At 40.0% G+C, this 25586-nt stretch overlaps 1 protein-coding gene across 4 annotated transcripts in view; it reads left to right on the forward strand.

Annotated features, from left to right (window-relative positions):
• The first annotated feature begins 3104 nt into the window (after positions 1-3104).
• Positions 3105-25586, forward strand: part of LOC111231134 (rho GTPase-activating protein 29-like) — a 29651-nt gene continuing 7169 nt past the window's right edge. The window contains exons 1-13 of one of the 4 annotated variants that reach the window (XM_022758141.1): positions 3105-3217; positions 3761-4108; positions 16387-16530; positions 20447-20543; positions 20771-20843; positions 21105-21165; positions 21820-21969; positions 22568-22632; positions 22761-22871; positions 23358-23438; positions 23824-24027; positions 24129-24266; positions 24997-25184. In XM_022758141.1, coding sequence (XP_022613862.1) covers positions 3820-4108; positions 16387-16530; positions 20447-20543; positions 20771-20843; positions 21105-21165; positions 21820-21969; positions 22568-22632; positions 22761-22871; positions 23358-23438; positions 23824-24027; positions 24129-24266; positions 24997-25184 — 1601 coding nt within the window. In that variant the 5' untranslated portion in view covers positions 3105-3217; positions 3761-3819. Of the gene's footprint in view, positions 3218-3760; positions 4109-16386; positions 16531-19182; positions 19492-19607; positions 19912-20446; positions 20544-20770; positions 20844-21104; positions 21166-21819; positions 21970-22567; positions 22633-22760; positions 22872-23357; positions 23439-23823; positions 24028-24128; positions 24267-24996; positions 25185-25586 lie in introns of those variants that run through there. The other 3 variants (XM_022758142.1, XM_022758144.1, XM_022758143.1) reach the window with 3 other exon arrangements.

The following is a 25586-nucleotide window of genomic DNA, read 5'->3' on the forward strand; positions in this document are numbered from 1 at the left end:
CCCCAATCGAGGCCACCTTCTGACCCACTGCAACCTGGTTCTGAGGACCTACATTTTCACCATGCACCGGGCCCTGAGATTCAGAACAAATCTCGAGTTGTTTGTGGTGAACCAGCTCATCCTTTCTCAATGGTGAGACTCTCTTCCTTATTTACAGTTTATTCACAGCTGACTCACTGATTATAACCTTCGCTATCTTCAAAAACTGCTGCTGACGCACCAACGTGACATATCTAATGTTCAACATTAACAGCTCTGTTCACTCTGCAGGCACAGCCACCCAGGAGAGGACCACACTGTCTGCCGTTGGAAATGGCTGTAGGAAAAGCAGGCGGAGGCTGAAAATAGGACTGGCCACAGACAGCAGAGAAAGGTGAGCAGGGAGAGGGTGAGCTACTGTTGTGTGGCAGTTTAAGGACAGAACCCACAGGAGTGGCTGGCTGGCTTCTTTGAACTGACCACTACATGGTCCTACTTGTATATAGTGTACATATTGTAAAGTTGGTTTGTTGCATGGACTTCTACTTCTACAACTAACCAACCAGAACTAATTTGACAGCAGTTTCATTGTGCACGTCCTGTTTTGCTGTTGTGTCTCTGAACAGTTTATATCTCACCTCAACAGTTGTCAATCCTCTCACACTGTCAAGTGTCTGAAGCCTTCTTTAGGACACCTACAAGACTTTTTAGAAAATTATATTAAAATCAGCTGTAAGGGTGCTGATATGCACAACACAGACACATTACATGAACTGGTTTGTAAACGCAATAATGCCACATTGTATGTGCATATTGGACACTTTGCTAAGATCAGAGATTCCCCTGGAGCTGAAGAAATGTAGAACACACTTAAAACACAAACTTACAACCAAATCCTTGTGCTAAAGAAATTTTGCCCTCTCTTTGGCTGTTTGATTTTCATATGTAGAAGTACAAGAATGCACACACATTAACAACATACAGGTTTGAATGGACAGCAGCTGTAAGAACAATCATATTGAAGTGATGTTTAGCTGACATGGCTCAACTACTAACACAATACCTTTAGTATTTGTTTCTTTTAAGGAAAAGGAATTTTGGTCGGAATTTCTTTTTTCATTATTTCATTTGTCAAGCAAGTTGAGTGTTTTTATATCCTAGTGAGGAATCTAAACCTGAATACACAATAATAGGGACTCACCATCTCGTGTGTGCCAAAGTTGAGGACCCCACAGGTTTTTGAGGGTTAAGACTTGGTTGCTAGGGATCAGGTTAGAATTATGTTTAGGTTAGGGTAAGGGGCAAGGGAATGCATTAGTTCAATGAGTTGCCCCCATGGGGATCTAGAAACGTGTGTATGTGTGTGCTCTGTGTATATTTTTCAGGTCAGTTGAGCTGTCTGATTCTTGTGTTTATTGATTCCTGGTTTCTTTATGATTGATGCATTGTTTGCCATAACGAAAATATTTTGTGTTTTATAAATGCTCTTATATTCGCTTAATCCATTACGTATTTTTATTTGATTGCAATCATTAGTGAAAAAGTCCCATTGCTCCATCAAAGCACTTTGGTTAGTGTTGGATGTTTTTACCCTCATAGGTGTGAATTTGGTAGACAGAAAAATGGGAACATCTGTCAACATAATGCAATACAGCTCAACAAAACCACAGAATACATCCTCCAAAATGATCACACAGTTGAATCAACATGTCTTTAACAGCAAAATTTCAACATGACTGTTGAATTAGACCGTATTAGTTTTAACTAGGTGTTCGTAATAAAATAACTGACTTTATGTGCTCTATAAGAACACACTACGCTCATTTATTTGATGGAACTAAGAAAAGCTGTTTCACCCTGATGGTAGAAACAGTGTTTGTAGCTAGAAGTCTACACTGATTAAGTCCACCCTGTGAAATTGAAAGCTGAAATGTCAGCCCTGTTGGCACTGTCAAATATACACTCTCAGATATTTGGACTTTTACATTCTGTGTCACCTTGATATCAACTTCTGTTTCTGTTGCTCTTCTTAAAATGGTCTGTTCACAATTACATTATTTATACACTGTTTTTCAAACACTTTCCTTTCATTGATCAGTGAGTTCACACTTGATTAAATAGCATTTACACCTCTTTCTTTTCTTCTTTTTTTTCATAATGGCTCACATTTGATTTGAATACAGTGGTCTGTTAGCAGGTGTCAGAGAGTAAGCTACATGGCATGGTGTAATTTTTAGCCTTGTGTAAAGCCGTAGCTAGTGGGAATGTGGAGTAATTGCAACTGCAACACTTGTAGTCAAATCAACAATTTCTACAGTGACCAGTGAGCTTACTAGCCAAATAATGTAGCTGTGTAGGTATCTGCATTACAGCTCATGGGTTAAAGCGAAATAAGAGGGAGTTCAGTCAATCTGTTTAAGTACATTGACTGGACTGTGCTCTTTTGCAACTTAGAGCAATACAATTTCACATATTTATGTCCTCAAATGAATTATGTTCAACTTGCTGTGTGTGTTGTTAGTTTTGTTAATTTGCACCAACCTTTTAATTAATTTAACACCATTTTACACCACAGTTCACTGAAATGCAGTCATTTATCTTATGACATACAGTAAATTATTATCTGTGATGTAAATTCAGTGAGTAGTTGTCCAGCTGTTGATGAATATTGAATTTCAAACTATGACATGGTTAGGTTCTTTTGTTTGTATTATGTGTGAAAGAATTCCACCACTTAGCAAAAAAAATATGTAGAAAAAAATGCCAGAATTTAGCACATGTATATTACAATACAAACGCGTGGCACATTTTTCGCACAAATGTTACAACTTTGAAATATTGATTTACCTGTCAGCCAGTGTATATCTGATATTATTCTCCTAAAAAATATTGCGTAAATATAACATTCGAGTTGAGCTGTTTTTTTGTGTTTATTTTGAGATTCGGTTATAATTCCAACACGTCCGCCAGTACTTGAAGGCATCACAGCTCCATCCCGTCTGGCCAATCAAAACGCTTATGAGAGGTCATGTGATAAACAAACTAGTAAATTACAATTGACTTGAGAGTTTGCCGATAGTCGGCCACTTCTCGATGTACAGTGACTCACAGCGGACAACTTTTTGCCTTTTGTTGGCGTTTGTTTTCTCAACGGAAATGCTTGTGGGTTTTTAAAGGAACTATTGAGCACAGTGTTGTTTGGTTACCGTGGCCATTATGTCAGTAACCCGCCGAGCAGGTGAGCTAAAAAAATCGTTTTTCTGGCAGTGCCAGCAAAGCAGTTTATGACCCAGGGTCGACTTTTTGCCGGGGTAGCAGCATCACTTTTCATTGTAAACTGTCCGAAAAAGAAATGTTGAGGTCGTGTAGTTTTCGTCGTTGTTAGAGTTTTGTAAATACCGTCCGTGCTTTTACTTTTGTTTTGGTCTCGATAATGCGTTCTTTTTTTAGTATTTTGTTTTATGAAGATGTATGACATTGTTTTGATGTATTGACAGATACTGTTATTTCTCAAATATAGCGTTTAAGCTAAGTTAGCTAAAAGCAAATCGTTCAACTTTACAACAGTTTTAATTGAGGAAAAAAAACAAACAAATCCTATCCTGACATAGTAGAGATCATTTAAAGACATTAAAGAACTTCCGTGGGAGTTGACAGTTATGCTTACTGTAAAGTCAATACTTAATATCAGACGAAGAATCTGTATAGATAAAAACGTTGACATTTCATGACATTAGATGCTGGTTTACATCATCATCATCATCATCATTCTGTCTTTCAGCCTTCCAGGGACCAGGGCTGTACCCCCTTTAAAGGGCGGCAGCTGCACTGGCTGCTGGGATGCTACGGAAGAGCAGCAGCAGTAGCGGTGGCAGTGGGACAAAGCACACCCAGGGTCTGCCACGACACCTCTCCAAAACCCTCACAGGATCTCTGTCAGCCGGATCCACCAAGACCTTGGATATGGGCCGCAGCTCGAAGAACCCCAACCCTCTGAGCAGCATGGGGCTATCGTCTCAGCTGGTGGGGGCACCAGGAGTGGACCCGGAGTATGTAATGCAGCTGGTGAATGATGTGCGGTGGTTCGCCGATGTGCTGCTCAACCTCAAGGATGCTTTCCAGTGTAAAGGTGAGTTCAGGGGTGCTGGAATGTGGGGGAGTTTATGGAGGGGCTCTGGGGGTCAGGGAAGTGGAACACAATAAAATGGCATACTTGAAAACAGAAAATCTATCTTTGGATACTTGTTATTCATAATCAGTGTTGCATATTCAGTGCAATCTAGGGGTTTTATTCTAGCAAAGTTTTCTAAATATATTTTTTTGTGTGTCATTTCCCAGTTGCCCACTTCTACTTCAGTTGGGAATGTTTCTTAGATATCCCAAAAAGACTTTGAACAAACCTCAGATAGTGGAGGGGAATGTGTTGCATTCAGGTGATGGTTGAGGGAGCAATATCCAAGCATGATAAGAGCATGAAAGTTAGACTTTTTTTGTTGTGTTTGAAAGAACATTAGTCTTCTATAATGCATTTCTTCTTCTCCTATTTGCTGACCATTTCTCTTGAAAGGAACCCTTGCTCTTTGTACTGAGGTATTGACATTAAAACCTGATGTTTACTGATGATACTATAGATAGTTGAAATTCTTTACCACCAAATTCCATCATAGATAAACTGGGAATGTACTGACAAGAAGTCATGTTGTGTTTGTTTGACCAGTGGCCCACAGGAATAATGAATAATGTGTAAACACACCTTAAGCATTTTAAACACTGTTAAATGAATGGTCTTACAAACAGTATGAACATTTTTCTTGACTCATAGGTAGTACATCACACCAATACTGTAATTGTTCTGCTTTGATGCCTTCTGTGCCAAAAACAAAACAAAAAATAGAGTTGCACTTATTGCACTAAGTGCTTTTAGATAAAATGTCCAGGAAGACTCCTTTTGATTTTGTTATGTTACAGATAAGTTTGTGGTTGTGACAGACGGCCAGAACCACCTGTGGAGTGTTAGTGCATAGTGTGATAACAGCTTTGCTGCTAACATACTGGAGTGCTTGCTGTGTTGTTAGTGTCTTAACAACCGCACTCAACCACACACTGCCACACATAAGTACACGTGTAGAGCAGACGCAGGTTACTGACTTGCTTTTTGTTTTTCTCACTTGGTTTTGATGGCTTGGCACTTGTTTGGAGACATGCACAAAACACTCTGCCCACACAAATGCACACACAGTGTTAAACAAGGCAGCATAGACACTGGTGATAACTTACTGTATTGTTATTGTGAGGTTTTTTCACTGCCAGTCAATCTGTGTGTTACTTGTTTTGATTGATTATAAAATGTGTTTAAAAATAAGGATCTCAACCCCCAAGAGCCCAAAGTGACATCATGACATTGCATGTTTTGCCCGATCAATTTACTGATCGATTTATCAACTTACTGTTTAAGCACTAATGTTATATGTTTGTCATGTATGATAGCAGTACAGTCCATTTTGTGAGCAGATCTGTGAATTTGCATTGTGGTGTCTGTTTTATTAATTAACTAAAGACATTTACTTCTCTGGAATTAATACAGTAAGACTGCCACGGTTGCAGCTCCTACTGCTCCTACTGTACTGCTAAAAGACACATACCTTCACACAAACGCACACACTGGGGTCCAACTGAAGCTCTGGCAGTGGGAGTGAGTTGTTTAGCAATTCCTCTGGCTGGAGGAGTGAGGCCTCTGTGAGTGAGCTTTGGCTTGCGTCATGCTGAGTGTTGTTCTGAGCCATCACAAAAACATTTGGGATATTTGCCTCCCTGTTTTACAACGGCTCTTATTCAGCAGGTGGGGATGAAATCATACCATATGACCCTATAATGTCACTCAGCTATTTGTCAGTTAGATTAGTGGTTTATTTTTGTTTTTGTTTTCTCTGAGACATTGACTTGTTGAAATAACTTGTGCAAGATGCTACTATAATGTGGTTTGCAGTCCAGTCAAAAGTAAATACTGAGTCATTTTCATTACTAACGGGTAACAAAGAGTGGTGGAAGATGGCCACAGTTTAAGTAAATGTGTTTTGTTAAGTCCTCCCGGCTTTAAATACACACTGATCCGAGACAGGCAATAACACCAAACAAGCAAACAGGGAACCAACACTTATATCATCTTTGAACTGAAAAGTGATTTAGAGGCCGACAGTTTGGAGCTTTTGACCATTTGTTCTTAACTTTTTAAGGAGGTTCCCGTTTCCAATATACTTTACATCCTGAGTCCTGTTGGTGTTCAGTCTGGTTCCTGTCTGCTGGCACTGGTACATTCCTGAAGATTGTCTCTTAAAGACAGACACTGATTATCACCTTAAAATGTTTTTCTTTAGCAGGGAGTTTTTTTATGGACATGTTCATGTGATCTTCATGTCCAAAGACACAGGTATTCACTTCCTTATAGAAAATATTTAAATAATCTCAATGTTTTTGGCGTTAAGCATTTGCTTGATTTACAGTAAAAAAACAAACAAACAAAAAAAAACATTCTACTTAATAGTGATTTGATCTGTCTCAGTATGGCTGCATCTTGTCGTGTGTGTGTGTGTGTGTGTGTGTGTGTGTGTGTGTGTGTGTGTGTGTGTGTGTGTGCGCACATCCATAATTAGATTGGATTGATGACTTGCCTATTTTTGTCTGAGGGGTCAGGGAGGTTACACAGTCTGGAAAAAGCCACAGTCAAAGGCCTGATTTTGAAATAAGGCTACATCTTTGTTTTATATGTGGTATCAGCACATTACATGCACAAACATAAGGAGCTATCCATTACAGTTTACTGCATAGTCCAAATTACTAACCTTAAAGGAATTTTAAAGTGTACTGTAAAATACAAATTCAAAAAAATTCAACTAAATAAGTGAGCAATGCTTTTTCTTTGCAAAGTAATATTTGATTAGTTTTTTTCACAAATGGATGGTAATCACAGGTGGAGGTGCATTAGAATTTATCATGTCATCATTTGTCACATCATCACAAAAGACACATACCTACACACACCTACACGTTTAACTTTTTTTGTATAGCACCCCTCTTACGTAGACATAGAATCAACATAATAATGTAAAATTAGATGAAATAATAAATAATTACATTGGGAAAAAAAAACAGCCCTTTGCTTGAAAAGACCAAATCCAGGTCTCAATGTAGCTGAGGGAAGCTGCAGAAACAAGGCAGTGAGGGAAATGGGGAGGAGGTTAGCGAGGCACATGCCAGCTCTCGTGTTGTTCTTTTCATACTTGGAAAGCCCTGTCACTGGAGCACTGTGAGAAACCGACATAATGCTTTTTTTGCTGATAGGCAAGCTCCTTGCTGAGATCTGGCAGGCTTGCAGAGAGGCAGGTTTGACTCGGTGTGTGTCACATAGCTTCTCATACAGAGAGGACTTTGTGGAGGCTTTAGCTGGGAAGATGCTTATTGTTCCTCCCAAGGGAACCTGCCAGTTTTTAGCTGGAGGCAGCGCATGCATGCAGCATGTTTGGCTGGTGGAAACCCACAGGGGAACTCCATCAGTGACTGTAAGCTTGGGTTAACAGACCCACTGCGTTCACACCCACAGCTTTACACCTTTAGATTCCCCAGGGTCAGATTGAGGTGTAGGTTTTCACTTTCTCTCATAATAGTCACAGCGCTTGCGGGAATCATTGCTCAACAATAGTCAAGCTGTCAAAGAATGTAACCCAGGAGAAGAATGTGAGGCTGTATGAGTTTTGACTGAGCAGGTGACCCCTGTCCCTACGTCCCTGTTGGTCTGAGACGATCTTTGTCCACTTACACGTGGCATCATCACACATCAGTAAACCTTACGCTGTCACTTCTGTACATCAGACTGAAATGAAAGAAAACCCATCATATGATTGTGCAACAAACCACTTAGCACATTCTTGTGGGATCAGTATCTAATTGTTGTTTACATTTAAGTCAAACATTATCTTAAGTTGGAATATCTCCAACTCCAGCACACTCATTGTGGCTTAAATTCCCATAATGTAAATATTAAAAGCATTTAATAGTCGTAATTGCACAGCACTTCAGGGCCAGTATAATAATAAAAGAAAAAAGAAATGCAATAAAAATGTCAGTATATTTTCCTCATCCTAAAGTTTTCATTTGAGTCTGTAGCAGAAGACAACTTGGTTAATAGTTTTAATCAGGATGAAAAAGGAGTCCTCTACACACAGCCGAGCTGCTGTCCCCCTCCCATCCCCCCACTCTCCTGCATACTCGGCATTCCTTTAGAACAAATGTTCACTTGTAGCTATAGTGCCTTCAATAGACTAATGGTAGGTGTGAGGCCGATTGACTATGAAAACTCTCCTAAAATAAATTCAGTTTGGATTTGTGGTCATATCTTTAAAAAAAAAAAAAAACCCTTAAACGATTATCTGCTCAAAGCTGTCTTTCATTTAGAAATGTCAGGCTAGGAAAATGGAAAAATGATTCCTGTTTCTATGGAATTCAAGGAAAATATCTCAGGGGAACAGCTGCAGTACTTGAAACAGATTAAACATGCCAGTGTAGTTTTATGAGTAAATACACTGACTGCATGTTCCCTGAGGGAATTACAACCTATGTGTGGTGGTCATCTGATGTAGGACTAAACTGTCACTTTCTTTTTTACAAAATGCCACTGTTGCACAAGCTCATATACTAATCACAAGTCCTGTTACTTCACCACATCTTTGTTTTGCTTTTATTTTGGTGACCACACAGGAACAAAACAGCAAATTTCCCCATAAAATGTCATTTTCTTTTTCCAAAATTTGTTTAAAAAATGTCCACATAGTTGCAAGTAGCTCAGTACTTTGCCTTTTATTATTAAGCCAAAAAAAAAAAGTCTAGGAATGTGTGTTGAGAAATGTGTGGTCGAAGTTATGGATACTGTACAGGCCAACAGGGCTGAACAGGGTGAGGTTTTAACTTTAAATGGAGATAGCTACCAGGACACCGACTGAAATTCTATTTCCTCAAGCGTTTCGTTGCTCAAGAAAGTCCAGGTTACTTTGTTTTTTCCTTTTAGCCACAGGTGGAAAAGAAAAACAAAAGTGTTTCATACCGACACTTTTACAGTTCCACTTCAGGGTAGAACAAACATCTCACAGCGTAGTTGTAGAGCATGAAGTTGAAAACTTATTTACTCAATGTATGGTGTACATTGTACAGCTTGTTTGACCACATATAAACTCGGGAACATGTTACTTCCCATTGTTCTACAGAAAATTTTCATACACTGTAGTGTTGTGAGACAAGACATCAAATGCCTGTAAAGGAGGAGGAACATGTCTAGCTGACTCAGTGGTCCATTTTTCAATATAAAAAAAAATGGTTTTCTTCAACAGTTGGTGTTATCATGACACTCTTATAAGATTTGGCTGTACTCTAGCTAAAATGCATTGTTCAGTGTTTCACAGTGTCAGTAAGTGTGTTGATTTTAGAAGGGCTGACTCCTCTTTTAGAGTAGTATAAGATAACAATGTTCGGAAACTGTTTGGTTGTAGTTTTACAGAGACTCATTTAGTTGTTTATTCATGGACTTGTTTTCCTCTCTGCTCAGGAGACTTTGAATTGCACTTGTATGGTAATTGGAAATGTTAGTTGCATTGAGCCAATTTAAAGAGACTGAATTTATGTCCTTTAATTGGCTTATTAGAGTTAATGTCAGAATTGACTTGCTTCTAACCTCATCATGCAGAATGAGGCCAATTTTCAGGTTTGAACCAGTTTAAAGTCCCAGTTTACTGGCCATAAAAGCCACCACTACCCTGTACAAAATATATCCAGCAATAGCTACCACAAATATCTACCACATCCCTTCTCACACAAGTGCCCCTGTGCCAACTGAAGTGGCCACTTGCGGGTGGTGCCTTCAATCAAGAGAAAAGCCGAATTCTAGCACATAATAGTTTAATGGCCTGCTGCTCTTAGGAGAAAGAAAGGAGAGATTTGTTGGGCAGTAACTTTCCCCTGTGATGCTGAAGGATGTTTTTGTGCAAGCTTGTGGTTGGGGTGTGTTTCCTGGGGTGGGATTTATGGTTATGGGCTCTAGATGTTTGTGTAGGAGATTGGTCATGGAGAGGGGTGGATTGGCCAGTGGAGCTCCTGCTAGCAGGGGGATGTCACTCGCTGGCGATTGGGCAGACCTGCTGAAATTTACAACTGTGCATCAGGCCTGTGCAGGATGGGGGCCGAGGCTTATGATCCTGTGTTGTGAGTCAGACTGTTGGATTTTTTTTTTTTTTTTTTTTTTTTTTGTAGAAAATCAAAAACAGTGTCTGCTCAGCTTTGAATTAAGAGACACAACAAAAACACACTTATGCCTGTCCCGACAAATCCTTAGATCCTTGATTCACGTGTCTGAAAGAATCATTTACCCTCGCCAAATACAGTTGTCTCTTACAAATTCCTATGCTGTATTAGGGGACATCATTAATTGAGGTAGGTGGAGATTTATTGCAAAACCTTGTGCTGCCAACCTCTTGAGGTGAAGTCATTCTCAGATGAGTATGTCTGGGTACTAGTGGAATAAAACTGGCTAACAATGCCAGCCTTTCTTTGTTCCTGGTAGCATTACAAATCATTTTTGAGTAATTTTTCAGGCCACACTGTCTGTTTCCAGCTTGTCAAATGTTAGGTTTTGCTGTTTTTCTTTGTCTTATATGCTTTATATGTTTTTTTTCTGATGTTTTATAAACAAATTGACTAATGGTGAAAATAATTGTAGTCCATTAAATGAATTAGTTAATTCTGTTTTGGAAAATGAAAACAAGAATACAAAGTAGATTTGCTTCTTAATGGTCTAAAAGTCTATGGTTTGGATTGAAATCTTTAAGTCGGGGTTAACATGTAGTGGCCTCTATTTCTTGTTTTCCTTTACTGGTTTTCCTCATCTCCTCGTGTAGCTGATTGACTGCGTTGATTCAGGAATGCCGTCTTGTTTTGCACCTGCTCTGAAGTCCCCAAAACATGTAATCAAGTGTTTGAAGAATTAGCCTTACTGTGAAGCCCAGACCCCACAGAGTGTAGTTCACTAATAGGCCAAGAGCAGGTAGCTGTTTATGGAGTGCCTGCTGTTTACTGTCTGTATGATGTCTGGGGCCTGCTCTGTCTCCAAACAAGGCATGGGAAAGACAGAGAGTCGCCCAGCAATGCAGCGTTTGTTTGGACAGAGGGGGAAATTAGTGTTTGGAGATGGAATCCTGACAAAACAATTCCACCTGTCGCAGATCAGGTTACAGTCAACTCTGCAATGCAAGCAGAGCCTGTTACAGTGAGTGTTTAATGTTTTCTAGCCTCGTGGTTTGTAATTGTAGAGAGTTGTGAATAATCCGAGCTTAGTTTATTTAGTCCGGGTTTCTCTTTTGGAAAAGGCAAAAAGTGTCAGTTTCCATTTGGTGCATTTGGGGTCATGACTGAGTCAGCACAGAGAGAAACGTGTCACCATCCAGGAATGAGGTAGACTGATACACATCTAAAAGAAATTCTGAAAATCATCTGCCTCTGTGGGTGTAAATCAGTCACCCTCCCTCCTTCTAGCAAAAAGAAGCGGGGGAGGGATGCTGCCAGAGAAATGTAGCCTCCTTGGCCTCTCCGTAAAGCCCTGCGGCTGTTTCCCAAGCAGCACTGTGTCACCAGAGCTGCTGAGGCTTGTTTCATGTCGAGCAGATCGCGTGTCCAGACAGGCCAGTTGATTGCCTGTTATCAGTGGGGGGAGCAGAGGCTGTAACCTCTGTCAGGCCACCTGAAGACTTGGATTAGATTGGTCCTTCTTTGCGCTAGACACACAATGAGCTTTGTTAGACACAATGGCACCCCGCACTCACACACAACAATCTACGGGGTGACATTCATTTAAAAGCCAAATGTTTGAGTTACTGTATTGTGCTAAAGGTGAGTCACCGCTTGAGTCACCTGCAAATTTTTGGCAAAGACATTGGTATTTGCAACATACTGTGCATACAGATTGACAGCAGACAAGTTTCTGATGAGGTTGGTTTCCATCATTTTCCTGGCCACTTGTGAAATTCATTGCAATTGACATTACTTGACGCTAATAACCTTTTGCAGCCACGTTTCAAGTTACAGGGGCTGAATATTGATGTTTTTGGGTGATGTTTGTCTTTAATGACCTTACTTAAAAACCATAGATATTATGTAAAGAACAAAGAGGCTCTTACATATACAGTTAAGAGAATCATTTCCCTTAGGAAATAGGGTAAAAAAAAATGCAATACAATATACTTTAGTGTTTGTTGCTTGAATTTTGATAGTTGTATGGGCTTTTTCTGTTTTTTTTTTGTTTTGTTTTTTTTGTTTTTTTGTTTTGTTTTTTTTAATCTGTGGAAATACTGAGCAACAGACAGATGAAAGTTCAAATGGTAATTGAATGAAAATGACACAGGCAGCACATACTGTGTGTAGAAGCATCCTACAAACAGTGCTGTACACTCATGAGCATTTCAACCTTTGTGCTATGGGCTTGTTGTAGTTACAGTACATCATGAAAGACCGATGGAAACCTCCACTGAAAGAAAGTAAACTCAGGAAGCCTGGTGACTTTTTAATTGTAAATTAAAGTTATCTGTACAGTTAGAGCTAAATCCACTTACCATAATTGTATTTTTAACACACGGCTGTCAGGAGTTGTGTGCTGCATCCCAGGTGAAACTCTGATGTAGAGCTGAATAGTCAATCGACAGAAAATTAATTAGAAATAAGCTTTTCCTTGTCTTACATTATAGATAACAGAATATCTTTGGGTTTTGGACAGTTGGGTAGTTCTCAGTGTAGTTTCAAGTTTAAGAGAAAAATTCATAGTTCAAGTTTGGTCATTTTATTTTTGTTATAATACTGTGTATTATTAGGTGGAAGTCAACTACTCAAACTATCTGTTTGTAGTTATTTTTTTTCCCTAAAAGGGAGGGAGGTCTTGATCTTGTAGAAAATAAATGAAGCAGACTGAGCGTGAAGCGTGGCTGGGACACCGGCTCATCCCACCACTGTAAAGAAAGACAAGGTGGCCTTGAGCTGCGTTGGTGTTGGCAGGGGGTCTTCCTTTAAACAATACGGCCCAGCTCTATGCTTCAGTGCTGTTATCTCTACCAAAACAATGGCATGGTCCCCACAATCAGCCACAAATTTCCAGTGCGCTTTTTGATGCCATTGTTGTGACAAAACCACTCACCACTGATTCTTACCAGCTTTCTCTCAGCTGTCTCACGCTGCACTGAGCACAGATCCCCTCACATAATTCAGAGGGCAACACTGGTGGCGATCAGTATGAGCTGTCACACAAAATTTGACCTTGTTTTGATAACTCTATTCCCATTGCTGATTGTTAAGTGGAATTCTTTTGTTAGAATTTTTTAATCTGGGGTTTTAGGGTGAAGAATTAACAATGATCTGAGTAGCCTAATTGACATCTGGAGGGTTCAGTCATGTGCACACTTGTATTTTGCAAAAAAAAGTAATCTACTTTTTAACCATCTGTTTTTACTATCTTTGAATAAAAAAACCTATTAAGGTTTACTTATTATAATTGTAATTGTAACAGTATAGTCTCAACTTTTTGGTTTGAAGTTTTTTGCCCTGGATCCAAATCTGACTCCAATTCAGCATCTGCTCATTTATGTCCTGATTCATTTTTATTTAGGAAATGAATACAGGATGAAGGCAGCCTATTTTCTCTGGCCCTTTTGAGGTGTGGTGTAAAATGTTGGTAGAGTACATGTAAAAAGCTCTGCTGTCATTAGTGTGGACATGGTCTTTGTTAGCTGAAGGTCACTGTCAGTGTATCATTAATTGAAATGGCTGGCTGATGTTTTTTTTTTTTTGTTTGTTTTTTTTTTGTGCCTCTCTATTACAGTGTTTTAACTCAGCACATTAGTGTGACAGCTGGCAGTGGGTGACAGTAAACAAAGGATACACCCACTACCAATCCATGAAAAAGAATACATGCCCTTTTTGGCTTCAACTCTGGTCCAGCAGATCGGCTCAGGACATCCTTCTGTCTTTGTTGCCACAACATCACAGCCATTGTTATTTCCTCACAATCTGTATCCCATTCGCCTCTCTGCAGAACAGATTAGTCTAATTAAATTCTTTTCTTTTCCAAGGAAAGGGAAATGGGTGATCTTAACCTAACCTACATTAATGCTGTGATTTCATAGCTTCACCCTCTGTCATGCTCCACTTTGTCATGCAAAGAGAAAATGCTCAGGTGTTCACCTCATTAGGACTAGCTCTCACATGCTAATGCATACACCACACACTTATCTTTGATAAAATCTTCAAACACCAGCTAGTGAGCTAACCAAAAATACCCCCGATGACCACAACTGAGAAGGAGGGTTAAAAGGAAGGGGAAGGTGCTTAATGAAGGCCCATTGTCAGCACCGGCAGGGTGGGTGACTTCAAAGTGTGTGTTGTGGGGTCAGGGACCTCTCGCCTTGGGGCAGGGGAGTAGGTGAGCCCTCTGCTCTACAGGATGCTTTTTTCTCGTCCTGAAGGGTGGAAGGTGGGGACAAGGATTGCTTAGCTTTTGACCAGCAAGATGGATGCTGTTATATTTGTGATATTTAAGTTTTGTCTATTTGTATGTTTGGAGAGTGTCCTCAAGAAACACCCTATGCCTATTTCTCCTGTCTTTCATGAAATAGCGTCACCTATGGCCTTGGTTTATGTGTCAACTCTGGATTATGTCTCTTCAGTTTTTTACACCAGCCAATTCAATTAGTGCATGTGTGTATGAAGCAGAGAGGGCAGCACACACACCCAGCCTCTCATTTTCATCCCCTCTGTAATTCCTTTTAACGTTCCAATAAATTCAGTCTCTCATCTCACCCTGCTGCCTGGTGGAATGGCCTTGATGAAAAACAGATGGCTTTTCTGTTTCCAGCCGGTGCCCTTGCTTCTTCCAAAACAGTGAGTAAGACATGAACTCACCTATTGTCTGGTGCCAACTTGCGGTGCCTCTGCTGATTATCCCGCATCAGACCCTGACACAGGCTGTCTTCCTGTTGACTGGAGACAATTCATCATGTCTCTGTTTGCATTTTCCTTCTTGTTGGCTTTTATTTTGCCCAAAGAGCTTAACTCTCTGTACAAGACATTGTGACACTGTTTTGGGAAGTGCTGCAGGGATTATCTTGAAAAAATTAATGTAGAGGAGCTTTGAAGTTGTGAAGAGGAGTACAGAGTCAGGAAAACCCTTGGTTAAATACAAAAAAAAAAATAGTAAATGTGGTACTATTCTTCACTCCTTTGCCTGGTTCTACAGGAACGGCATGCCTTTCATAGCAGAATTACTGAAAGTATCTGATATGGTCAAAAAACTAAAGGGAGAGGAGTGATCTGAATGCATTTTGTACATTCTTTTCCACTTCAAGTGTCATCTTCTGAAACCTCACTTGTAACGGAGAAAAATCCAAGATATTCCTCAACTTTTCTTGCGACTCACGCTGTCTGCCGCTGATTGCTGCAGGGAAATTATGATTGCATAATAGTTTCCATGTGTGCCACGTTAGTCGCCTCTAAAATTTAATTTCTTCATCTTTAGCACGACTGCCTTTTTCTCGTTATGCAGTTTACAAACTGTACTGTATACAGACACAGACCCAGCCTCTAGTATTTACTCGGTGCTTAAGCAGTAAGTAGTCAAATAAATATGACATTTAACTGTGTTTTAACTCTACCGGGACCACAGACTCAGAAATGTCGACAGGCACTGTGGCTGTTGTGTAGATAAAATCTGTGTCTGTTCATGTTAAGCCTCTCCTGTGACCACAAAAGCACAAAAAGCACGTAATCATTTCTGCACTCATCTTCACCTGTGTGGGGTTGTGATAACTGTGAGTGCGACATAGCATGTTTGTAATAATGCAGGCCTCTTCCGTTGTACACGGTGTCACTCTCTGCCTGGAGGAAGCAGAAAAGAAGTTGCATCACAGTAGTTTCATACAACTGAGTTTGTCACTGTCTCTCAACTACAACCGTCTCCGTCTTCCACAACGACACACACTGATAACACAAAACAGTGCATGTATTGTTTTTTGTTTGCCCTGTGCGGAATTGTCTAGATGAAACAAAAGGTGACAGCATGGTTTCATAGTTTCAAAATGACAGTGTTTGCCAAGTAATGTGTGTGGCAATGACGAAAGGAATGCCAAGAATCAATTTGACGCTGGCTAACCTGTGACTCAAAGCTCAGCGTGACGGTGGTGACTTTGACTAATAGATAAAAATGCATGAGTGCAACAACTGTCTATGGTAGTTGCGTTTCTGATTACTGAAGCTTTTGTCATGTCTTGATACTTATGACTTAACTCAAGTGACATTCTTGTGCTTTCTCTCCTTTTTTTTTTTTCTGTCCAGAAAATCTGGAAGGTCTTCAGCAAGTTGTGCAGGAACGTTTGGCAGAGTTACTCCGCGTCCTCAAGGCTGTTATTGGCAAACACCAGACCCTGAACTCTGTGGACATCCTGGGAGCGGCCGGCACGGTCATTGCCAAGGTCAAAGGTCAGTACTTCTTCACTAGCATGCACACAGACATATAGGTAAACACACGGGCGCCCAGATGATGCTCAAATGTCTTGGCACCAAATCTTGCTTTACTGGTTCAGGTTAAGGGTCTACGTCAGTCTTTCAAACCAGTGTGGGAAATACCTTGCAGGAATATTTTATTGATTTCTGCTTGGTTAGAGTTGGCTTGAAGATGTTTTTAAAAGGTCACTGTGTGAGAGGTTATTATTCCTTCAACAGCAGATCCATTTCCCTTCCCTTCAATGAATACAAACAAAAGGAATCTCAACTCATAGGTTGATCTGCTAGAAATGTGATCCACTGCAAGGGTAATTCTTCACTTGACTTGCATACAAGAATCTCTACAGCAGAGACTACATGGCTGTAATTTGCATTCCATATTTCAGCGGGTGCAGAGGCCCCTCGGCAGGCTGCTCGTCAGCCAAGCACATCCACGTTTCTTCATTCTTTTCCTCATGTCGCGAGGTGATGGTTGTCTGATGGCTCACCTGCCCTGTCTCAATATCTGAGTTGTGACCTACTCCTTAAGAATGCTTCAGAATGCATGTCGGCAATCTTCAGCCCACTGAGTGGTGCATTGACAATGTCTAGAATGCAAAAAGGAAACAAAGAGATCCAGTTTTAGATCAGCCAAAGGAATTATGGTTGAGACAAACTTAAATAACAAAGACCGTAATGTTAATTTATTTTTTGAACAAAGTCTTACCAATTTCTGAAGGTTCTTATCATTTATACACATTTAAATAGCATGTTGAAGACTGCAGTTTACTATGCGGTTCCTATAAATGTCATTTTTTATTATGAAGTAATAAAACAATACTTTTTGATATTACAAACAGTGATGTATATTAAACAATTATTTTGTCAATGTAGTTATGTGATTTATAAAATTCAGTTTCTGCTATCAATTACATTCATTCAGTTACAGCTGGCTGTCATATAATTTTCACCCAGGTGTCAAATTAACACATGAAATGTATTCTAATGAGGTCTGTGCAGTGAGGTTTTAAATTTGGGGAAAAGGAGAACACCTTTATCCAATCGGTGCTCGGTATCAGCTGAGGTGGAGTTCAGGTATTGAAATCAGTATTGCGAAGGAAAAAGTTGGATTGGTACTTCTCTAAATACAAAAATCACATCACTCAGTCAACGTTTTCCCCAATAAAGTGTATATGTGTAATGGGACATTATTACTTTCAGATAAGGGTATTATCAAGATATTTAGTATATTGCATCCTAAAATTTCCTGAAAATCTGCATAAATACCCTAACACATATGAAATGATGATGATGATGATGATGATGATGATGGGACAGTATGGTGCGGCAGTGGACCATTGTTCTTGTTCTATAAGGAAAGCTCTGTCCTTTAGTCCTGCTGTAAAAACACTGGTTGCGTACTGAATCCAGTTGACAAATGGAACCTTGGGAATTTGCCTGTCCACAAGGGGGTGCTTTACATCACCTCACTCCCTGGCTGGACTGTCCCTAATGGCTAGTAGGTAACACAGTACTGGGACAGCCAGAGAGCCAGAGGAAGACTGAAAAGGAGACTGAAAGAGGAATGAATCAGTGAGACGTCAGAGATGAAGACTCAAAGGTTTGGATGATAACAGGTCTTGAACGCCTCTCTGTCTTCAGAGTGTGTTGTCTTTTCATTCATGTTGCTCTTTGATGCTTGGTCATGACACTTGAGGCATTTGGACAGCTGCCAGATTTTACGGGGAAAAAAATCCCTCCCCCCCTCCTCCAAACACATGGTTGCCTAACCAGTTTCAAATACCATTTACTGTACATGTAGGTGTTATCCACTCAAGCTGTTTTCCTTCTGTTGTTCTTAATTTGACACAGTTGACACATTTCAATAAACCTCAAAATACCAAGAACATGTTCAGCCCCACTCAGCTGTATAATGCACAGGGTTTTGTTCTAGACAGAGACAACTACTGTTGTATCGCCCATCCTCCTTCTGTTTGTGTGTCATCAAAGATAAGATCTTTGCAAAGGCTCTCGTTGGCCCAAACCAGACACAGACGAGGTTTCTTTCCTGGTCACATTTTAAGGAAATGTTCGTTCTCCCCTCTTCTTACAGGAAAAACTGCACGGCACTGCAATAAAAGTGTCAACCTCCTCGACTTGATTGAAATTCTTTCCCTGCTCTCTGTCCCCCTTTGTCTGGAGAAGTGAACTAACAAAGTGTATTTGTTTACTGCAATCAATCTTGTATGTGCATGCAAAAGAGTTTTTCTTTCTCTATGCAGAAAAACATTGTAGGTTTATTTAATTGATCTTTTCTGCATTTTAATATTGTTTGTTTTTTTTAGTTTGCTACTAACAAACCTATAACATTTAAGTAGACTTTGATAATGGCCTATCACACCAGAAAAATCATGTAGTATAACAACAGAAAATGATCAGAACTTACTCGAGGTATTTTTCAGGGGTTAGTTGTCCCAGTTTTGGCTCAGCCGTGAGAAAACAATGGCCCCTGTACTTGAATGATGCAGTTTCCATATTTCAATTGTGACAAGGGGGGCAGAGCTCTGGAATCATTGTTATGAGACCCACAGGATGTCCTGAGGAAGAAGTCAGTGCAGAGTTGTACGCGAGCATTCAGGGCCAGGGAGGTGCATGGCAGGGAGGCTCGCACCACTGCATCTCCTCTCTTTTGGTGTCTCCCTGGAAAGTGGGGTTGCCTCCCCAACCCAGGATGCCATGACCTTTCTGCGTTTCTTCATAGGTGGGGAATTTACAATTACCCAGCCACCACTGATACGGATTGATTTTGCTCTCATGAAGAGAAAATGGAAGCACAAAAGCTAGAAAAGTAGTCTCGAAACTGGAACTGGTTAGTTTTTTTTTTTCTTTCCACCAACTGATTGATATTGTTGACATTTTCTAGTCTTATCTACAAGACAGTGGTGACAGGGAGAAAAGGTAAGTCAGCTGTCTATAATGTTACACGTCACAGAACTCAAGCTGTGTGAGTGTTTCCTGTTGTGGGGCAGATAGGAAGTAGTCGGATTTCACTGCCTGTGTCTTTGGTTCCTCTGACTACTTTCTGCAAATGTCCTCTTGCTGAGTAAACTGTTTTCTGACTAGGAAAGCGCCATGCACACATTTACAGAGATTTGTCGAGCTTCAGTGGCCTTATGGTTCTGAAATCGCCGGACGTCTTGCTTTCAATAGATCTCAAAGCAAAGGATGTGTACGGTTGATTGTGTATAATCAACATGAAAGATGACCAATGGAATTATACCTCATTGGAATGACGGAGAGAAAATTTGGGATTGTTTCTGAGTATTCCTTGAATATCCATCCTTGAAGATCCTTGAAGCTATTCCAGAAGACATTTTGGTAGGAAGACATACAGTTGTCATTGACTTAAACTACTTGCCTAACGGATGTGGTTTTTAAGCTGTTTTCATAGCCTTTGCTTTAAAACCCCTTGACCCTGTGTAACTGCCCAGGGGGGTTGCCTTTTGGTCTGTCATCGAGGAGCATGTTAACACTTGCTTGAAACAACTTTAGCCTTTGTAGAGATGATGAACCACTCACCACAGAAGTCAGACGGTTAAGTATGGTCTCAATTGATTGATAGCAGCAAAGACTGATTAAGGCTACAATATGGGGCAAATTAAATGCATTCAACTGCATATAATGCATTGTTGGAAGTTTGATAATTAAATGTAGCTTTTTGTTTCCCTTGCGTGACATTACTTTGCTCCATTGACCCTGTGTTTATGACATCTGTGGTTGAAACGTCATTGCCCACCAACATACAGGCCTAGTTGTGTAAATACCTTTGTTGAATGATTGAGTATACATAAACTGGTTTGTAATACTGTTTTATTCTGGTTGACAGTCTTGTGTACTTTATCACTCTCCACAGGCGTTAACTTCAAGGAAGTGAACCCTGAAAACAAAACGGCTATATTTGGCGAGATACACACATCCATTGACACTTTGGCTTTCACATTCGGCAATGTGTAAGTACAGTGTTTGTTTGCCTTTTCAACACTTCTAGTTTTTTTTATTATTGTTTTGTCTGACGGTCAAAAAAAGTGTTCTCGTCCTATATCTGTGTTTTGAGTCATTTCCTTTGTCTGAATAATCAGTTTGAGTAACACAATACTTAAGAGTTACATATCTGAGAGGCCCTCTTTACTGAATAGGTTGCAATTTTTACCAAAAAGACTGTACTTTTGACATACAGAGTTTCTGACTTCCTTATGGGAGATGTGGACAGCGGCACAGGGTTGGGGATCCCCCAGACCAGGAGAAGCAGGGTGAGACACCATCTTTCTTTTCCCAGCTTTCAATACAGCCTTCTTTTTTCAAAGCTTTATTTTGAAACATGACAGTTTTCAAAAGGGTGCACTTAAAGGAGCAATTTTACCATGCCTCCATTTTAAAAAAAAAAAAAAAAGCATCAAAGACTTGCTTTCTGTACTTAATTGGGGTGTTGAGAGCCCTGCTGCGTCTGATGTCTGACTTTGATTGTATGTCTGCTATTCCCTCCTTTTTAATCTAAAATGTCTTTTTCACAGTCTTATGACAACCTCTCTGTGGATCCTGAGGGATATGTTTCAGAGAAAAGTGACCTTGTGGGTAAGTGTTATTCACATTTTTTCTCAATTACCTCTGAGCAAAGTGGCTGTAAAATAAATTAATTCTGAAATGTAATAGCTATTAATGTTTTGTTTTGTTTTGTTTTTTTTTTTGTTTTTTTTACAAAACATGTAATGGTTGCTTTGTAGCCCAGGGCAGCCCGGAGTGTCAGTTTGCGAGTTAGCTGAGTGATTTAGGCTTTGGACTCTTGAATGCCTGAGGTAGACCCGCCCTAAACCTCTGCTTCCACCCCTGTTATTTCTGCTGCTTTTTTCATACTAGCTGCTCGTTTTCTCCCTCTCCGTCCACATATCTGACATTCCTTGCCTGTTAAGCTGTAGTTCCATCTGGGATGGGAAACACATGGGGCTTGTGTTGAATCAGATGGTGGGCTGCTGGGAGAGGTGTATCACAGTTTAACCAATAAAAACAAAATAATGCTGTTGGACTATTTTTGAAGATACCCAGCACTTTTACATCCTCCTACACTGTCAACTTCAATTACCTCAATGTTTTTTTTCTTTTGCCGCCCACACACATCTGTGCGGATAGTAGAACTGGGACACATCAGTCCAGTACTTGGCAATTTTGTCGATACCATGTGTTTCGATTCACCTTGTTTTGATATGTGTGTCTCCTCTGCTGACTCCACAGGCCCAGAGGTGCCGTTGTCACGGGAGGAGGAAGTTGACTTGACCCTGCTGAAGAATGACAGCGGGGTGGAGTCCGCTCTTCTCTACGCCAAGGCCTGGTCCAAGTATATCAAAGACCTTTTGGTCTGGATGGAGAAAAGAATGGCCATGGGTGAGACATTGAGACTATTGACAGTGCATAGGGTTGCAAACAGACGGTTACTGCATTCGGACATTACACTAGATATTATGAGGAATAACTTCTGAACTGTAATTTTGGGGTCAAAAATTCATCCCATCTCCTGTTGCCTTGCAGTTAAAATACAACAGTTATCTGTAAATTCATTTGACCCAGGGCTGAAGCAACACTTTGTAAAACCTTGAGTCATTATAAGCCTTGGCTTTAGCTGATTATAGTAACAGGCAGACTATGTAGCTTAACATGCCTGTAGAGTGTTGCAACTTAACTGGGCTCTCACATGCCCTGCTCACATGCATTCATTAAGAGTCCATAGTTATTTTACTGTCCCTGCTAAAACCATTTTCCTGTTTGCCTTGCTTCTTTATCTTGTTCAGTGTGATATATACTGTAATGCGTATAATGTAATCACCATAATGAGTTCCCATAATGCCTGAAGTTCATGAATGTGAATTTTGTGTTTATTTGGGGCCAACGTTGTGCAGTTAAGTAAAATACACTAAACGTGCTTGTATCCAAAAATAATAGTTGACAGTGATTAGAGACATTAATAATTTTTTTTCTTTTTCAGATATTGAATATGCTAAAAGTTATGCCAAAATGGCTGAGTCTGCAAAGACACTGGCCAGTCAACAGGTAACCAAAGAACAATATTGACTTCGTTGGTGTCATGCGATTCTTATATAATCGATACCTTTTATTAAAATAAGTATATACGATAAATTATAATGTAGACACCATTTCCTTTATTTCATTCATCCAAGGATTACATGCCATTCAGTGATATCTACGTTTCCACATTCAAGAAGGACATTGAATACAACCAGCTGCTTATTCAAACTGCAATGGCTCTTCAAACCAACAAATTCATACAGGTAAGAGTCAGAAGAAGAAGTAGACTATAGGCCACATAGGGCATCAAGAGTCTCAAAACATCTAATGTATAGCTCATTGGGAAAAACTGTTAGCACGGTTGCCTCCTGGCTAAGATGTAACACAATAAAAGGCGCAACCTCTACCATGATGAAGCTTCATTCAAATTAGTAATTTATTTCTTATACTACACATCTTTCTTATTCCTAGCCCATTATTTATCCTATCATTTCTAACCAGAAATTTGTCCACACCCAAAACCTGTAGCAACAGGGGTTGTCTTTCATCATTTGGAGTCTCTTGGCTTCCCTGAAAGCATTTAGTCGACAGAAATATTCTGTATTATTACCAACTGATCAGGACATATGCATTTCCAAGACAGTTAACATCCACGTTTTGTCCTTTGAGTAAAGCTTTCGAGAATACACTTGGTCAGAAAAAGGCTGTTTTGAAATACCTCATTGTGATTGTCGACCTTCCGTTCTCAGCCTCTTCTGGCTCGCAAGAATGAACTGGACAAGCTGAGGAAAGACATCAAGGAGCAGTGGCAGAGGGAACAAAAGAAAATGGTATGTAAAAAGTCCCTGTGTAGTTACATACCATTAGACTATTATTCTTTGTTGTGTATCCGAGTAATCAGCATTCCACAATAAATGTTGTAATGTTGTTAGCCAGTCAGGAGATTATCTGATACATAAATGTCAACATAGTTAAAATCATGCCAATCTGGCAAAAGAAAAAGAAATGAGACGTTTTTTTTTCGGCTTAACTCTTTTCTCTAAGAAATATTTGTTTAATGTACTAATGTATAATGATAGTTTCTCAGTGGCGTGGCTGTCACATGCAAGGTTCACCCAGAAAGGTGTGTCTGATTGTATTTTAGATAACTGTTGCACACTCATGTCACAATTTAATCACATGGTCTTATGTAGCTGATCTTTGTGGTTTTGGCAGCAAGAGGCAGATGCAACCTTGCGTAAGGCACGAGCCTTGAAGGCCCAGAGGAGAGAGGAGTACCAGAAAGCCCACTCATCTACCAACCGCTCCCAGGAAGAGCAGTCTAATAATACCGCTAACAAACAGCTGGAGAAGAAGAGGAGGCTGGAGGAGGAGGCTCTGCAGAAGGTAGGCAGGGAAGAAGATAAAGGCGGGAAAATGGTCGGTATCACTATCTGTCTTTACAGTACAACATTGCAGTTGAATTCATTCCTGCGCATGTATTTTCTCACACTGTTCTCCATGTCCATTATTTTGGTCAGGCGGAGGAGGCCCAGGACCAGTACCAGAGCTGTATGGCTGACGCAGGCGTCAGGAGGCTGGACATAGCTAACACGAAGAGCACCATCCTCACACAGATCCGAGAGATGGTCTTTCAGTGTGACCTCACACTCAAAGCTGTGAGTAGACAGTACATAATATTACACATCTAACAACCCAATGAACCTAGAAAGGAAATTGGATTTTCCAATAATATTTTATTTTATATAAATATTTTAAAGGTGCAGTGCATGATATAGTTGTAAGGGAATCAGTCGTCCCACAACCAGAAATAGAAACACAAGACTAAAACTTGCTATACTTTACTACAAGGTTTTCATATGATTTTAAATGATTTGTTTACATTATGTAAAGCAGCCCTGTATTTAAAATTGTCATGATTTAAGACACACACATTTTTGTAACTCTTTAAAGTTTTCCATGATGAATGTGAATGTACCTAAAATGTATATTTTCAAAAAATTGTAGTGTTGTGCCACTAGTCGAATGTGCTACTTGTACTAAGTGCTGTGCTTTTTCTAGAAGGTCAAGTTCAAAAATTGTTTCAATAATCTAATTTGAAGGCATATATAGGCTGAAAAAAGCATAGCAATGCTATATAATGGCATAACAAGCCATTCACTGTTGCTCAACTTCAGCACATATCTTTAAGATGGGAGTGGGTAACAATTGGATCCACAGAATGGATTTGAACTGATTTTAAATTGTCATTTAAGAAGAAGAATAGAAAGTACAGTACATGCAAGAATGCTATCTGCCTGTGTTTCTGTTTAAATCTATCTATTTACAATCATTTTAATGAGTCATTCACTCACTCACACCTTCAACCTTTAATCTGTCATCCTTCAGGTGACCGTGAACTGGTTTCAGATGCAGCAGGCGCAGACTGTGTCGCTCCCTCCCCACTACCAGGCCCAGAGTGACAGTGCCAAGTTGTACGAACCGGGTGAATGCTATGCTGAATTTGTCCGGAACCTGCCCAAAAATCTGCCCAAAGAGCGCCTGCACTCTGACTCCATCTCCTCTGACAACACCAGGTACCAAAGACTGTGGCTTTGAAACTGCTATGCAAAGCATGAAATTAACATTTCCAAGGTCAAGCGAGTTAAGCTCCTCAGTTTTGTGCAAGTGTTATGAAACCTGCTTGCTACACTCCGTTTACAGCAGTTTAAACACTTTGGTCATAGGGCAGATTGTTGCAAATGCAGCCATAATATAAGACAGTCCGTGTTGTCCGAGGTCACATATTTGTATCTGTTCAGCTGTTGTGTAGCTTTAGGTCATTTTGGATTAAAATTCAGTTTTAGAGAACAGTGTTTCTAAGTATCTTGAAGTTGCTCCCGCCCATTTACAAGTTACTTAGTTCTTCTTTCAGCAAAGGTAACAGTGAGTCAGAGGGAGAGGAAGCGAGAGAGAGGGAACCAAGGAGAGACAGAGTG

The sequence above is a fragment of the Seriola dumerili genome, unplaced genomic scaffold (genome assembly GCF_002260705.1).
Source record: "Seriola dumerili isolate Sdu_G_001 unplaced genomic scaffold, Sdu_1.0 BDQW01000291.1, whole genome shotgun sequence".
NCBI lineage: Eukaryota > Metazoa > Chordata > Actinopteri > Carangiformes > Carangidae > Seriola > Seriola dumerili.